The sequence below is a fragment of the Brachyistius frenatus genome, unplaced genomic scaffold (genome assembly GCF_029030835.1).
Source record: "Brachyistius frenatus isolate BFR_SWC_R1_liver_20210118 unplaced genomic scaffold, ASM2903083v1 Contig_1, whole genome shotgun sequence".
In the NCBI taxonomy this organism is placed as follows: Eukaryota; Metazoa; Chordata; class Actinopteri; family Embiotocidae; genus Brachyistius; species Brachyistius frenatus.
The window spans coordinates 2,588,950-2,605,639 of record NW_027210600.1 but is presented as its reverse complement, the minus strand read 5'-3'; the positions used below and the strand labels follow the sequence as shown (position 1 = coordinate 2,605,639).

The window sequence follows — 16,690 nt, the reverse complement described above, 5'->3', positions numbered from 1 at the left end:
TGCAGAGGATAAATAACTTGCTCTAAAACAGCTGCAATTGTCCTGTTGACAGATTCCAGAGTAATGAATTGTGATTGAGCTTCGGTCACAATAACACACATAGCTGAGTGGTAAAATTACACTATTTGTACTTTTCAAATTAAATAAATTATTGTTTAACAAACTCACTGCAAAATAATATCAGAAAAGCTGTTGTTCTTGATGAAGTGTGAGTAGGTGGATGATTATTCATGGTTGAATCCCAATCTTCGTCATTTTGTAAGAATAGTTAGGCCTACTTATTTGATACCATACTCCATCATGTGTAAAATATAATCAGATATACATATGCAAATTGATTATTTAGAATTTTTACCAATCCTTTATAATGTTAGTTTTTATTTTCGTCAGTCTTTTCCTCATGATTATCTTTCATAGTTCAGCCACTTTTTTCTTTACCACCATGCGCCTTCATGGCTCCATCATGGCACTAAGTCACTTTTTATATTTTAACTATATATTTTGATCATTTTTGGGCATTTTATCCGTTTCTTATGCTTTTTATCTGTTTCTTATGCATTTTATCTGTTTTACCTCTTTTAAATGTTCCTTTATATCTGTTTTTATGTGAAACACTGCATGTAATGATCTTGCTGTGAAGCATTTTAAGCTGCATTTCTTGTATGAAAGGTGCTATACAAATAAAGTTTATTATTAGGGCCCGAGTGCCGATGGTGCAAAAGCCCTATTGTTCTTCAAGGAATTATTATTCCGCGTTATGATTCTCCATAAACAACTGCATTTTTGGAGGCTTTATCATATTCAAAAACTCATGAAAGTTGGGTCATGCGTCTCTCCCAGCGAAAAGTTTAGTATTTCAGTGGAATCACGAGTGGGCGTGGCCTAATGGCTCGTTAGCGGCCCCTAAACAGATGCCCTACATGCATGAAATTCGGTGGACATGTGTATCACACCGAGATGTACAAAAAAGTTCAAATGCACCATAACGTCAACTCAGCAGGAAGCCCGCCATTTTTAATTTAGTCGCCATTTTTGGCGATTCACACGTTGTACTTTAATGAACTCCTCCTACAGATTTTGTCGGACTGACTTGAAATTGAGTTCACGCTTAACATGTTTGGAATTAAAATCTATCAAAAGAATTTGTTTTCGTTGATCGGTGTGCCCGTGGCGTGGCGGCCAAAAAGTGACCCAAAAATGACTTTTGGGTCATTTTTTTCTATAGTATGACTTTTCTTTCATAATTTGGATGACATGCTATAGTCTGATTTAAAAAAGAATTGATTACAAAGGGGAGTTTGAACCATGAACCTTTTTACTGTAAGTCAACAGCACTAACCACTACACCACCAATCTTCCCAGAAAGTAGTTTGCATTATGACAAATCTTTGGCTCACTGCAACCTATAACTCCACCGTCCATAAATATTCATTCAAATGCGACTAAAATTGCCGCAGACATTCTTTGGATAGTAGATATATGTGTTTTCACACATTTCACACAGATATTAAATATCTTCCTGTAATGTGTAGTGGATGCAAAACGTTTTCAATTTCTCCAATCGTTTCAACTTCACTAAAAGTTGAATCACCATCAACAGGTGGAATCTGAACCATTAATAACAACCTTGGTGAAGTCAAATCTTTTACCTGTTGAGTTCACCAGACTGTCGGTTGAGTCGCTGGAAGCTCTGAGTGAACTCTGTGAAACACTTTCTCCTGCTGCGACTCATTTGCCAGTGCTGAAGAGAAGATAGTCCAGCAGTGTACGATGCTTCTTCAACACCGTGAAAACACGGGTTCGAGACCCGCTCAGGTATTACAGAGGGCGAGTCCCTCTAAGGGTAAGCTGCACGGGTTCAGGTTTGTACATGTAGTCATACTAATACCAAACCAAAGGTCAACAAATAAAAAACTCAAATAAAAATCCCCTGAAAGACCCCTCTTTTTTTTTTTTTTTTTTCTTCATATTTTGGACAACATGCATAAGTAACTTGAGGCATGCATGTCAGTTCAGAAAAAGGTCATACTCCAAGAAGTGATAAAAAAAAAAGTCATCCAAAATATTAAAAAAAAAGTCATACATGCAACATTGCATGTTGTCCAAAATATGAAAAAAGGGCTCTTTTTACTATATACTATATACAAAAATGAATTTTGGGTCACTTTTTGGACGACATGGGAATGACTTTTTTGGGATATTTCGGACGTATGACTTTTTTTTTTATAGTATATTGTATATAGTATGTAGTATGTAGTATATTGTATATATTATAGTATCTAGTATAGCCAGGGCGATGTGGCTAAATTTGATGTTTCACCGTGACACAGGAAGTTGATGTTTAAGGTCAAACGATGCTCTAAACCTCATGAAACTTTACACATGCGTCAGGCACCAACTTGCACGAGTTTTTGAAGATGTTAAAGCCGCCAAAAAAAATAAAATAATATATATATATTTTTTAATAACAATAAGGACTGAGATCGGGAACAAAATTAAAACTGCAAGCGGGAATATGCGGACCCTCATGTGCTGCACGTCCGGGAGCCGGAGGCCCCGACCCGCTGGATCCCCGACGTGCAGCGTATAACTGTAACGGGAGAACTGCTGTTTGCAGAGCAGACTGACATTACAATGCGGTGGGACCTGGCCCTCTGCTGGGCTGACATGGTGACGCTTAGCAGCTTTTTCTTTCCTCCAGACTCCCCGAAATGCAAACATGCAGAACACACTGACCACTACGGAACATACACGATCTTTTTTTTGCCACTATGCCTATCTGAAGATTAAATTGAATGCGGTGTGGGTAGTGTGAAGATCAGTGAGTAACTGCTGATGCTTCAAGATTCTTGTGTGTTTAATTTACTCAAAAGCACCTGCAGCTTTTGGAGGATAAGATGAAACTTTAATCATCCCTGTTGGCAAACTGGGTCATTGCAGCAAGAAATGGTGTGTTGAAACCTGCGTGCAAAATTCAAACTGGACACAACATTGTTATTTTCAGTGGCAGAACAGAATTGGGAATATTAAGATGTGCTATAAAAACAGCAGGGACTTGCACAATGAAAGAAAATGATGAAAATATGACACAATGTAAATAATATCTGGCCTTAAACACGCTATAGACAATATTGTTTATCAAAACAGAAACTCACAGAGCAAAACACGAGTTAGGTATGAGTGGGAAGACAGACAGACAGACAGATAGACAGATAGATAGATAGATAGATAGATAGATAGATAGATAGATAGATAGATAGATAGATAGATAGATAGATAGATAGATAGATAGATAGATAGATAGATAGATAGATAGATAGATAGATAGATAGATAGATAGATAGATAGATAGATAGATAGATAGATAGATAGATAGATAGATAGATAGATAGATAGATAGATAGAGAAATAGAGATAGATAGATAGATAGATAGATAGATAGATAGATAGATAGATAGATAGATAGATAGATAGATAGATAGATAGATAGATAGATAGATAGATAGATAGATAGATAGGTAGGTAGGTAGATAGATAGATAGATAGATAGATAGATAGATAGATAGATAGATAGATAGATAGATAGATAGATAGATAGATAGATAGATAGATAGAGAAATAGAGATAGATAGATAGATAGATAGATAGATAGATAGAGAGAATAGAGATAGATAGATAGATAGATAGATAGATAGATAGATAGATAGATAGATAGATAGATAGATAGATAGATAGATAGATAGATAGATAGATAGATAGATAGATAGAGAAATAGAGATAGATAGATAGATAGATAGATAGATAGATAGATAGATAGATAGATAGATAGATAGATAGATAGATAGATAGATAGATAGATAGATAGATAGATAGATAGATAGATAGATAGATAGATAGATAGATAGATAGATAGATAGATAGATAGATAGATAGATAGATAGATAGATAGATAGATAGATAGATAGATAGATAGATAGATAGATAGATAGATAGATAGATAGATAGATAGATAGATAGATAGATAGATAGATAGATAGATAGATAGATAGATAGATAGATTAAATTTTGTCGTTAAAGTGTCGAAAAGTCTCATTTGACACAGTGACCTTTGGATGTTGCGATTCTACAGTGTGGTCCAGTCCCGTGAGTGTGTGGGGGGAGGAGGGGGGAGGAGGAGGGGGGGGGGAGCCGCATGAGGGAGCAGGGGGCAGTAGAGGGAGGGAGCTGAGCACACGCCATATATGGGCACACCACCGACTCTGCATCGCTATTGGCTGCGGGCCTTATGCAGCTGCTTGTCAACAAGATGGCCTTCCTCCTCCTGCCGTTTTTGACACTGATTATTTTGGTATCCCCGAGAACATACCGTAAAAGCCCGTGTCACTTCTAAATAGATAGCGGGAGAGCGACTGTCGAGAGTCCTAACAAGGCGCACAGACAGACAGACGGCGTCCGGAGAGCTGACAGACACGCGAGACGAGGTTGATCATAGAAAGTAGCTCCTGGCTAATGTCGACGGCAGCCAGCGAGTGAGCTAGCTTAGCTACGTGGACACGGAGAGTTTAACTCGTGTCACCTGCTCGTGTCTCACCGGACAGCCCGGCTCGGGTCGGTCAAAACACACCGAGGGGACACCTGTCCGTCCTCAGGCTGCTGCTCAGGAAGGGCGTGTGTGAAGATTAATCCCGCTAAGGTGAGTCGATCATTAAAATATAACGCTCAGGGTGGTTTTTATTTTTATTTTTGTTTTTGTTGTTGTGTGTCTTCGCTTGCCAACGAGGGTTGTCATGTTATTACACAGGTGAGTTGTTGCTCTTCAGTTAGAGAGCCCGTAGATGTGTTTACTGTGTTAACTACTCAGTCATAAACCAGATGAAGCTTCAAGGTGTTCATCAGCTGTTCTGGATGTTAAAGGTGTCGGAAACACAAAGTATCAATCAGCTGTTTGTTTGTTTGTTGTTTGTTTGTTGTTATCCGTGATTGTCTTTTGCTGGTTGTCACCAGGAGATGTGTGCAGCGTCTCAGCTGGTTTCATAACAAACCACAGTCAGGACAAGTCGTGTTTTAGTGACCTGCAGGCCTTTTTGTTTTCGACTCAGACATTTGAATTTCCCTGATATTGGCTGTTTTTATATGTCATATGAGAGTAAATTCATTAGAACTTTGTTGTTGTTGTTGTTGTTGTTAGCAGGTGTACACAAAAAATATGAACAAGTCTAGAATAAATCAGGTTTGGTGACAGTGGAGATAAATCGATATCTCATCACACCACGATATGAGAGTAGTTATCATCTGAGGTTTTAGACGTTGTGATTATGGCACAGTTCTCGTCTGTTCCTGGTTTTAAAGGCTGCGTTAGAGTAAAGTGATGTCTGAACTGCCCACGCTGTTTGTCTTTATCTACCGAGTGATTGTGGATGGAAGTGTTGTGTACCGATAGTCGTCCCTACAATCCAGTTGCATCATCAATGTCAAGGTATTTGGTCCAAAATATCACGATCTTTGATTGTGTCCACATTGCTCAGCCCTCCTATAGCGTAGTACAATCTTCCATAAGTCATTGCCATAAAGGTGTTAGTTTTATTGGGTTACACAAAGCCCACTTGCACAAAGTGCAGATTGATTTTATACTCTTATCCACTGCGTGAGGATTTTCCCTCCTCTTGCATGTTTACTAGGATAAAGCAGTGTGTTGACACTGTAGTGTTTGTGATTGTAGTATCAAAGCTTCCATCAGAGTAACTCGTTATGGTGGTACAACACACACACACACACACACACACACACACACACACACACACACACACACACAGTAAGGCGGCCCTGCAGGCCAGTCGGCCTCTCTTCCCAGGTGTCCAGACAGAGCGGCCGCTCTCCTGTAATGTTCCCGGGCAGACTGCTGGAGTAATGCACTCCGCTCTTATTGTTCTGCTGACAGTTTGCAGCAAAGCTGTCCTGCTGGCTGCACGTCTGTTGCATTGTCCTCACAGACACGCATGCAGAGAGGGAGATTGAGCTGAGACTTTTTGGCATGCCTCACTACTGTCTTTTCTCCAGCTTTTGGCGATTTGGCTCCAATGCGGTAGAAACGAGTGCAGAAGAGCAGCAGGACGGTGTGAGGGGGGCTGAGCTGGAGTTTTACTGTTTGTGTGTCAGGCTAACTTTTGTTTTTGTTTTTACAAGGCCATCTTTAGATGCAGAGGGTTGAAATTGGTGCCACATTTGCTAATCCAACTTGTTAAACATTAAATTACCATGTAGTGTTCTGACCTGCATGGACCTACCACAGCGAAACCATTATCACGGGGAGAGTGCAGATGCCCAAACTGATCTTAATTTCATAGGGAGATGACTGTCCAGCAGAAGTTCAGTCTTCATGTGAAGGGACAAACCTGTCCATCTGTCACTGTGCAAACAGCGGGATCGTAGTCTGTGAACACATCAGTACCTCGGTAATACATCTGTGTACTGTGTGTTGTGTGTGTGCAGCAGTGTGCCGAGTATCGTGTGGATTAAACCGTTTTGACTGCAGCAGGTACCGATAGGTGTTTCACTCTTGAGTTGGCTACTTTTGGATGTAGACATATTTTGCAACGGCAGGAAAACACAAGAGGAATGATGTACTCTGAAGTATTGACATAATGTACATGTATAGTAGGTTGAATGTCACGGCTGCTGTGTCTTGCCTGGTCTATTTGATGCCTCCACTCGTTCATTTCACAGACTTTGACCTATCGTTCATGCCTTCTGTTATAAGAGCTTCAGTATCACCATCATTGCATAACCTGGTACGGCAGCTAGTGTCATCCAGGTCGACATGTCTTACCTGCTGCCCGCATTTAAAGCTTCATACGCATGTGAGAGAGTGTATAAATACTTAATTGTTTTATTAAAACGTAACAGAAAATCATCACGCTCTTCTAAGAGTCTATTTGTTAGACAGTTGCGGTCCATAACGATGCGGCCGGGCTCTGTAGTGCTGCTGCGCTCTCACTGGCTGCCACTGTGCTTGGACAGGATTTGAAGGATTAGGTTGTTGCAGAAAGCTTAAAACCAAACCCGAGCCTTTATTCGCAGGAACCGTTTCCAATGAAGAGTGGAAAAACGTAAATGTAGCTCCGCACTAAAACTCGACTGTGGGTGGGTAATGTGGTGTACTGAAAATAGTGGAGAGGACATTATATGCTATGTCTCTCAGGAAAAACATCTTGCTCGGGCATCTGACTTTGTCAGATTCTATTTAGCCATTTTATTTGTTTGTTTGTTTTTTTTTGGTTTATTTTGATTGTGACTTCAGCTCAAATGAAAGTTTGTCAGACATTTAAAACGGCTACCAGCTGGTAACATTGTTTGAAATAATTGTAGGTGTTTTGAAGAGCAGCGTAACATCAGAATAGGTCCATACATTTCTTAACAAAAATCAACCCAACACAAATATGATTTAAATGCCATCTAACGGGGCGCAACACTACTTTTTAACATCGATTGCACTCGTGCGCGTAACTTTTTTCATTGAAGTGTACCGGCACATAATTTGATGCTGCAATAATGCATTATAAGAATTGGCTGTTTTTCCAATTCTCATTTCTTTACACATTATATAAATAATTGAAGATGCAAACGTTGTCCTGCCTTAAATTCAAATTCCTGTCACTTCATCACAATTGTTGAAATGTTTCTGCACAATATTCAAGAGCTCTGTTTTGCTGGGAGGAGAGCGTAATTTATTTCTGTCTTCAAATGTAGATCATAATTTACACATTCGTCTCTGCGCCGATCAGCACACCTTCATTGAACCGGATTATTTCGCCCAGTCGGTTAAATCGGGTGACAAATTCTACTTCATAACAGGGTGTAGCCTACCAATTTGCAATATTCTTTTGTGTGGGTCAGTTGTTATGGAAGATTGCAATGCACACATTAAATACATGACAGGAGGCCGTGATTGAGTCACACCGTTGCTCTCGTCATGTTTGCTCTCTCTGCTGGTTCATCACTGGCCAGTTAGCCTTTAGCTGCAGCTGAAACCGAAGTGGTGCCTAAAACTGTCGGGTCCTTGTTCCCCAACACAACTGCTACCAAAACGTTCTGTCCTTAACTTACAGTTACCGACACAAGTGTTTGCAGTGCGTTACCTTCCACTTGAATGCGCCGCTCTCCTCGGGGGTGATTTCAGATGGACGTATGACGCTAAAATGCCCCAAAAGAATGAATTCCATTGTGATTCACCTCAGTCAGATAATGCTGCCTTCAGGGGAGGTCAGAAAACGTGTGTTTAGAGGCTAACGTCTGCTCAGCCGGACCTGCTAAGATTCAGGCACACCGGTTCGTCGCACTTGACAGGAAGCAGTCGCTCAGTGGAGATCTGTCTAAGGCCGCATGGAGCCTGGCCTTTACGCAAGAACTGGACATTTAGAAGACGTTATCCGGGGTGGATACGATCGGAGGCTTCTGGGCTGCAATGTGGAAAGAGAAAAGAACGAAAGATTTTCCTGAAAGGGAGTACAGTGAACCCTCGTTTTTCGCGGGGGTTACGTTCCAAATAGAAACCGTGATAGGCGAAATCCGTGAAGTAGTAACCTTTATTTTACAATTGAAATAGATAGAACTGGACATTAAATATATCTACGTTACATATAGTCGTAATGTGATTTCAATGCACGATGCAAATCCGTGAAGCAGCGAGACCGTGAAAGGTGAACCGCGTTATAGCGAGGGTTCACTGTACATCGATCCACAGATAAGATTGTGTGCTTTGTTACAGTAATGTTAAGAAGCCAACATATCTGTGATGTGAAGACCAGTCGAGCCGGCGGGGAATTGATCGACGACCTCAGTAAAGCAGCGCAAATATTGCTGTTCTCTTTGGTCAACTAGTGGCATTAATGCACTGTTGTCCACTCGTCCAGTCATCAGACAACAGAGATAAAAAGCTGTGCAATGACGGTGGAATTGTCTATTCAGCTTTATTGAAATACATTAAGCAAATATAGCGAGCGGGGAGTTGAACCTGCTGAAACAACAGGAGCGACCTGGCCGAGTGTCCACCTCCTCGCCAGATTTTGGCCGCACTGCACAACTTTGCTGTTTGCCAGTGGCAACAGGCAGAGCAGGAGGAGCAGGAGCAGCAGGAGCAGCAGGAGGAGCAGGAAGAGGAGGAGGAGGCGGCATTTCCATAATTTGTTTATTTCCAGTTTCAATGTAGGTGGAGGAAAATCCAAAATGCCAACGTGAACACAGACGTTTTTACATGTAAACAGTGTTTTCAGATTAATGTGGACGTGACCCCTCTTTTGTCAACCACTCTAGATTCACAGGCAGGTAAGAGCGAGTAATCGTGCTCTGGAGTTTTGTTAACATGGCTGATGTTTAGCGTATGCGTGCGATTTCATACTAGAGTGCCGCCGTGGGCCGGCGGTCTGCGTTCTGGCCTCTCTTATAACACCATCCTATCTGGTTGGAGAGATGGATTACATGATGCAGCGAGAAGAAGGGGAGAAGAGGAGTGGATGGAGAGGAGGTAGAGAGCTGAAGAGAGAGAGAGGTTCAGGAGGGGTCGGAGAGAGAAAGGCCACTAAAAAAGGTTCACTGGCGCTTTTTCTTCTCACAACAGTATAATCTGTCTGCTCTTAGCCCAGTTGTTGCCATGTGATTATAGAGGAAGCATTTGAATTGGTTCACCACACTGTGTGGGCGGTGTTTGCTTTTTGCACCTCTCTCAGCCGTTCCATTAGTCCAAATGTACAAAGCACCACCCATCCAGTGTGTCAGACGCTGAGGCACAACGAGTGACCCGTTTTGAAGCGCGTGGATTGAAGGAATCCGGCGGCAAAAATGGAAAGCAGAAAACTGTGCTGTCAAAACGCAGCAAACACAGTCTGAAACTAATATATTATTAGAATTGTTTTTTATTGCCAAGTTAAGTAAGTAAGAGGAAAATACAAAGTGACACATGGCAGGTGGTATATAAATAAAATGTCATGATAAAGTATAAACGTCCACACTATAGAGTCTACAGTGTACTCGACAGAATGTAACGTACAAGTGTAATAATGCAAAGAAAGCTAATAACTGTGTAAATGTTACACACCTTGTTATGTGACGAATTAACAATATAGACCGTTTTATCAACCATTGTACCAAGTAAGCTGTTTGATCCACTGTTACACAACAAGGTTGTTTGAAGAGCTCTTCAGTCACCATGTGAAGGACTGTGGGATTTTAAAGTGCGGTGATAACAGTAGCTGGTATTGTCCACTGAAACACACCCTGTGAACTTGTTATTGGCATTATTTCACAGCGAGCTGGGTATCTTGCGTACGTGGCGACCAATTCTCTTTTTGCTCTAACTTGTTACGACACCTGGGGATGTCTGTAATGGAGCAGCGCCTTGTTGGCTTTACCATTTTGCGGGTGAAAAAAATGGATTCACACGAGATTCATGAACGAAGAAAGGCTGAACTCCAGCGCCAGAGCGGAGAGCAGCACCCGGACGATGTACACCACCAACTCCAGCGCTAACGAACTACACCGACTGACCCGCAAGCACAGCAGCGCTTTACAGAAGCTCAACCTGCCGAGTTAAACGCAAACACACGAAGCTGCTTTTTATGAAATTGTCACTGGAGCTGACTTCATATCTGGACCTGGAGATATGAATAGACACACCGCACCCACGGAGGGATGGGTCTGAACTGCTGTTGTCATTTATGGTGAAAGCACCGTGCTTATATAACTTAAAATAGTCAGCACAAGAACTGGTTCTCGTTGTCGACAAACTATGACAAATTATACCATGCCGATCAAAGAATTACACATAGACAGCATCTTAATCGCATTATATGTAAACATATGAAACTAATTCAAGGCTGTGGTTGATCAGTTCTCTTGTGTGCCATTATGTGGTTGGACTTGATATAATCAGGACTTTGTACATTAGCTAGTGAGTGAGGATATTTTCCACGTCTCATCATTCATAGTCATCATAATACTTTTTATATATTCAGTTATATGTTGTTGTTGTTGTTGTTGTTGTTGTTGTCTGGAACAGCAGAACTATAATATTGATGTCTAATAGTTTTACACTGTTGCACATGACCTTACGTGGAAAATTGTACCGTTGAGTTTAAAATGGATACGAGTAAGAAAATCCCCGTCCAGTGTAATCCTATTAGATGAAATGTAATGTATGAACCTGAGTGAGCAGCTCAGATCTGACACTCGAGGTGTCTGTGGGTTTAAGCTGCTTTCAGATGCAGACTAGAGTTTCAGATCAGCGGCGAGCCAAACAAACATGTTGCTTCCATTTCCACTTGTTCTTCTCCTTAAGCGTGCCGGCACGTTCCTGGCAGTCCCCGCAGCTGGCATGGCTGCAGAAGCAAAGCATGCTGGGTGGACTCAAGTGCCCCCTCTCCCTCCTCCCCCCCCCCGGCCTGCATGGGCTCTTTGGCAGGGAGCAAGGGGTGAGGACCAGGGAGGACAGCTACAGCGCCTCCACTACAACCCCACCCCCTCCCGCTGTGTGCTAAAAATAAGTCCAGCATATGCCTGCATGCTCCTCCCTGTGTTGCCTCCTATTAAGCAAGTCCTCTTTGAAGCACTGAGATGCAGAGAGGAGCAGAGAGGGGGAGAGAGGAGCAGAGAGGAGCAGAGAGGAGCAGAGAGGGGGGAGGAGCAGAGAGGAGCAGAGAGGAGGAGCAGAGAGGGGGAGAGGAGAGTCCATTTGGTGCCTTTGTGTTCCACCTTTCATCCCTTTCATCTGCAGGCCGCAATCGCTCTAATTTGATTGTCGAGGCTCCGAAGTGGGGGGAGATGATCTTGGTACACAGCAGCAAATGTAACTGCCAATCGAGTTTGGCCAAAGTAGGAGGCAGGCCAGTTGTGATCAGTTCAGGTGGATGTGTGATAGTTCTGTTGTGTTCTGTTGTGTCCCGCTGGCGCAGAAAGCTTTCGCTCGGTCTGAATACCTCGAAGCCACGATTCAATACAGCCTCAATTGGCCGTCGGTTATCCAAATTGATCCGGACACATTGTTGCTCCAGAGATATGAACTTTTGTTTTCATTTATTTCGCTGCTATATCACAACACTGTTTCTTCTTCTTTTTTTTTTTTCTCACGCCCCCCTTTTTCTCCTCCTCCTCCTCCTCCTCCTCCTCCCCTCCTCCTCACCTGCTCTCCCTCCTTTCCCCTCATGTCCTTCCAGCTGCAGGTTGTATGCCCGGTGTTGCTGGTGATCTTGGTGGTAGTGCCCGTCAGGTTGGCACTGGGACCAGGAGCCGACAATGAGAGCCCTCGGTGTTTGCTGGCCAGCGTAGATGCCAATATGCCTCGGTGGTCCGCATCGTGATGGACCGAGACACCTTCTCCCACATCCGGCTGTGGTGCCCTCGCCCCTTTGGCACCTACTCCCAGAACAAAGCTCGGAGCCCAGGCTCGGGGGGCAGCAGTGGAGGCGGGGGTGGGGCGGGGTCCGCCTCCCTCTGCAAGGCTGAGCCCTCTCCGGGTGCCAAAGGGACGGCGGATGGAAGTGACCATGTTGGGATGATAGTGGGGGTGCAGGAGGAGAACGGAGAAGAGGAGGATGTGGGCTCAGAAAACACGCCACCCGAACCTGAGCTCGACTCCCTGACGCAGAGCCAGGCCTCCCCGCCCCTCTCGGCCCCCCCTTCACCTCCCTCTTCGGGCTCCCAGATGGAAGATGGCCGCGTGCTGTTAGACACCTGGTATGTTATTAAGCCGGGCAACACCAAGGAGAAGATCGCCTTTTTTGTTGCGCACCAGTTCAGTGGAGCAGGCCAGCCCAGACCCAGCGCCATGAAGGTAAGAAGCCAAAACTAATAGCGCAGCAGTGATTATTATTATTTTTATTTTTTTTAATTTATTTAATGATATTTTGGATGGATTTAGTTCTTTTTCAAAATAAACATGAATCATTTCTTCTCCACAGGTTAAAGGTAACTGGGCGACCGACTGTAGTAAAGCCAAAAGACGAAGACGATGCTCATCCTACGACCCCCCGACACGATCCCAGGCCTCGGAGTCGCACCTCAGCCACGACTCCCCCCTCGCACCTTCTAGTCCTGATGAGCCACAGCTGGGAGGAGTGAATGAAACGGACCTGCTTTCTGTGGCAGAGATGGTTGCCTTGGTTGAGCAGAGGACCGCCATGGCCCTCCAGGGGATTGTGGCTGTTCATGGGAACCAACACCACCACCAGCCCCCAACTACCACTCACAGTCAGGGCCTTACCCCCCACCAGCACACCGTACTGCGGGGCACAGTGTCGGACCCCTCTCCCATGGTGTTTGTGTCGGACAGTTCGAACGGCCAGCCCTCCAAAGAGGCCCGGGAGCCATCGTCTCCCATCCAGACAGACCAGGAGCTGGAGGAGCAGCAGCAGGAGTCGTGCAGGGTCGCCCAGGCCATCGCACACTTTGAGTCCCAGAACCTGGAGAATCGGCTCCATCTGGGCACCGGTTCTGGAACGGACTGTTCTAATCGAGACAGAGAGAGAGAGTGTAGGATAGGAGGCGAGTCTGACACTGTAACCCCCCCTCCGCCCCCCAGCCACAGTCACGGTGAGGTCAGGATAGCTTTCCGAGTGTCAAATCTGGACCCGCGGTCTCAGTTGGAGCCAGCTGGCAGGTCCCGCTGTATGTTTATGAGCTGCGGGGGTGGCGGGAGTCAGGCAGCAGCCAGGTCCAAAGAGAAAATCACCTGTGACCTCTACCAGCTCGTCAGTCCCTCGTCGAGAGACCCCAGTAGTCTGCTGCTGGCCGCCACCGCTGCTGCTCCCAAACCAGATGGAGACCTCCATCACCCAGACAGGCCGGCCCGTGGCAGCCCCGATCCCTCTCAGGAGCTCTCCTCTGGGGAGAAGAAAGCTGTGGGTGTGGGACGGGAGCGAGTGACTGGTTTCCATGTGGAGGTGGTGGTGACGGGTGCCGTCGACCAATGTGTGTTTTATGGCAAGGACAGTACGGAGAATGTGCAGGAAGAGACTGTGTGTTTTGCTATGCCTGGCGTGGGGGGCGGGGGGGCGGTGGTAGGAAGCTCTACTGACCCTTCGTGCGATGATCCCCCTCCTGGACAACTCTTTTTCCTTCAGCCCCCCCGGGGCCCAGAGGAGGATGTAAAAGGAGCGGGCACTGGCGGCGGGTCAGGAATGTGCTCTTTGGACTGTGCCAACAACAACAGTCCCGGTGCCGTGGGCGTGGCCGTGGGCTCGGGGGAGCGGGCGACGCGGCCCAACTCTCCCGGCGTCGGGGACGACTGTTCAGACCCGTCACTGTGTCGCCTCTACCGCCACGTGTCCCACGACTTCCTGGAGATCCGCTTTCAGATCCAGCGGCTGCTCGAGCCGCGACAGTACATGCTCCTGCTCCCCGACCACATCATGGTCAACATCTTCAGCTACCTGCCAACACGCTCCCTGGCAGCCCTCAAGTGCACCTGCCACTACTTCAAGGTGTTGATCGAGACGTACGGGGTGCGGGCGGTGGACTCGCGCTGGAATCAAGACCCCCTCTACAGGGACGACCCCTGCAAGCAGTGCAAGCGACAGTACGAGCGCGGGGACGTTTCTTTGTGCCGTTGGCACCCCAAACCTTACCACCATGACCTGCCTTATGGACGCTCCTACTGGATGTGCTGCCGACGCACAGACAAAGACACACCGGGCTGCCGCGTCGGGCTCCACGACAACAACTGGGTCCAGCAGCCGGCCGACGGCTCGCAGCCCGTCCGCTCCAATAGGGAGGACAGGAGGGAGGAGGCCAGGTAGAGAGGACCGAGTACACCTCACGCATACCGACCGTCATCTCATTCTGCGTGCCTCCTTCTTCCTCCCTCTCGTCTCCGGTCCGAGGACAAACCGGGGAACGCAGAGGAGCTCGAGGAGGCATCGGCACTCCAGGACTGTTTCCTTTGCTCCAGCACTCCCTTCTCACACTTGCCCTCAGCAGAGGGAGGGTGAGAGGTAAAGAAGGAAGAGAGGCGAGCCTTTTCTTTGTTTTCAAGCCCTCCACAATCCCTCTCTCCCCCCACTGTGCTCCAGAGTGGCTCCTTTTACAAGTTTGCATCCCAGGGTTGGGGTCCCCTCCTGCTGCTGTCGTTCAGCCCCTTTTCTGCCTCCTTAATCATTCGGGTTTCTGTCTAACTCTGCACACGGTTGGTAGGTAATTCATGTGGAAACTTTGCAGTGTATTTGATTGAGATTAGCATTCATAAAGTGACGCATAGAAATGTAACGCCCTAGAGCCTGCTTACTCTTCCCAGTGCTTGTTCTATGTTCCGTGTTGTATCACAAACTTCCATGTTAGCTGTACAATGGTGCTTCAAGGAATGAGCTGTACCGAGTCCGACAGATGTAAAACTTTTCAGTGGTGGAATGTTCAGCGTCGCTTTAGAAATGTGATTGTATTCAGCAAACTTGATTTTTCTGTTGTACCAGATTGCCATTTCTACCTGTCCTGCACCAACACGTTTCTATTTTTCTGAATGTGCTGTAATGTTGTTCTCTGTCGATCAGTCCCCTGATAATGCTGCTGAAATCATTGCCTGTGTCACTGATGTTAATTCTGAAATAGCCATACCATTGGTTCATGACAGGCACAGTCTCTGCATACTAGCCAGTCTCACGGAGACCTGTTGAGACCTGTTGAGACCCTCGTCATTGTTTCAGAGTGGACCCTAACCTTGCTGACCGGCCACAAAGAGGAGCCACTGAGTACTTCCTGGTTTACAGAGAATTATGGGAGATGGACTTGATTGAGATCAGGGGGATTGAATGGGATTAAAAAGAGAAACTTGATGTCACTTTGGAAAGGCCTGATGTCACTTTGTATGGTTTGATTGACTTGCTTGTTTGCCTTTTTTTTTTTTTTTTTTTTTTTTGGCTGTTTTATCGAGTGTGTGTCAGAGAGTATTTGCTGTTGTATTTGCTTTTATTCTTGAGGACTGTGTTCTCCTTGTATCGGTCTGTCACCCTACTCAACCTGCAAAGATGTATTTTTTGAAATACTCCCATCTTTGTTTTAGCCCCCCCCCCCCCCCCCCCCCCGACCTCTCTTCCTGTCCTTCGCCCCTCCGTCCTCCGATTCGGCACAGGGCAGCGTTTTGCCAAAGCCGTCATTCACGCTTCGAAGCGGGTGAAACCAACTACCACAGACCGCAGAAACTCTCTACACCAGCTTCCAGCCTTAAAAGCCCCCCTACCTCTTTACCCACCCTGCAGCAGACTGAGACGTCGGATACCTCACAGATGATCAAGAGTATTGGGAGTTGCACAGGACCCTGTAAGTGGCTAGATTTCAGATGCTGGACAGACTTCATCCGGCGCTACTGGATCCACCCAAAACTCTGTAGTGTGGGAGTGTAAGATGAACAGTGCCTGGTGACAACTCTGACTCTTCATTCTTTAAACTCCCCCCTCCCCTCTCCCCTGCTTTTACACTCCCGGACCCCTGCAAGCTGACAGACTGGACATTGAACTGATGTGATGAATGATGCTGAAACTCTGCATGGAGATGGGAAGGTGGTTGGGTTGTCATGGGAGACCTCAAGGTTCCAGATGTGTACAATGCTAATGGGAAATATCTGCTTAAATAAAAACAGAAGTGATGATTAAAACTGGAAATCTGAATCGCTACCGGGTTTGTGTGGTGTCTTGAGACATAAACGCAAAGATTG

At 45.5% G+C, this 16,690-nt stretch overlaps 1 protein-coding gene across 1 annotated transcript; it reads left to right on the top strand.

Moving 5' to 3' along the window:
* Positions 1 to 4,314: 4,314 nt before the first annotated feature.
* On the top strand, positions 4,315 to 16,643 carry fbxo46 (F-box protein 46). Its single transcript, XM_069694594.1, has 3 exons — positions 4,315 to 4,693; positions 12,204 to 12,820; positions 12,948 to 16,643. The coding sequence occupies exons 2-3, from the start codon at positions 12,347 to 12,349 to the stop codon at positions 14,781 to 14,783; spliced, it is 2,310 nt and encodes a 769-aa protein (XP_069550695.1). The 5' UTR covers positions 4,315 to 4,693; positions 12,204 to 12,346; the 3' UTR covers positions 14,784 to 16,643.
* The last annotated feature ends 47 nt before the right edge of the window (positions 16,644 to 16,690 follow it).

Coding starts and splice junctions, on each gene's coding strand:
- fbxo46 (XM_069694594.1), top strand. CDS start 12,347: ATGGACCGAGACACCTTCTCCCACATCCGGCTGTGGTGCCCTCGCCCC. Junction 12,821..12,947: donor CCAGACCCAGCGCCATGAAG/GTAAGAAGCCAA, acceptor TCTTCTCCACAG/GTTAAAGGTAACTGGGCGAC.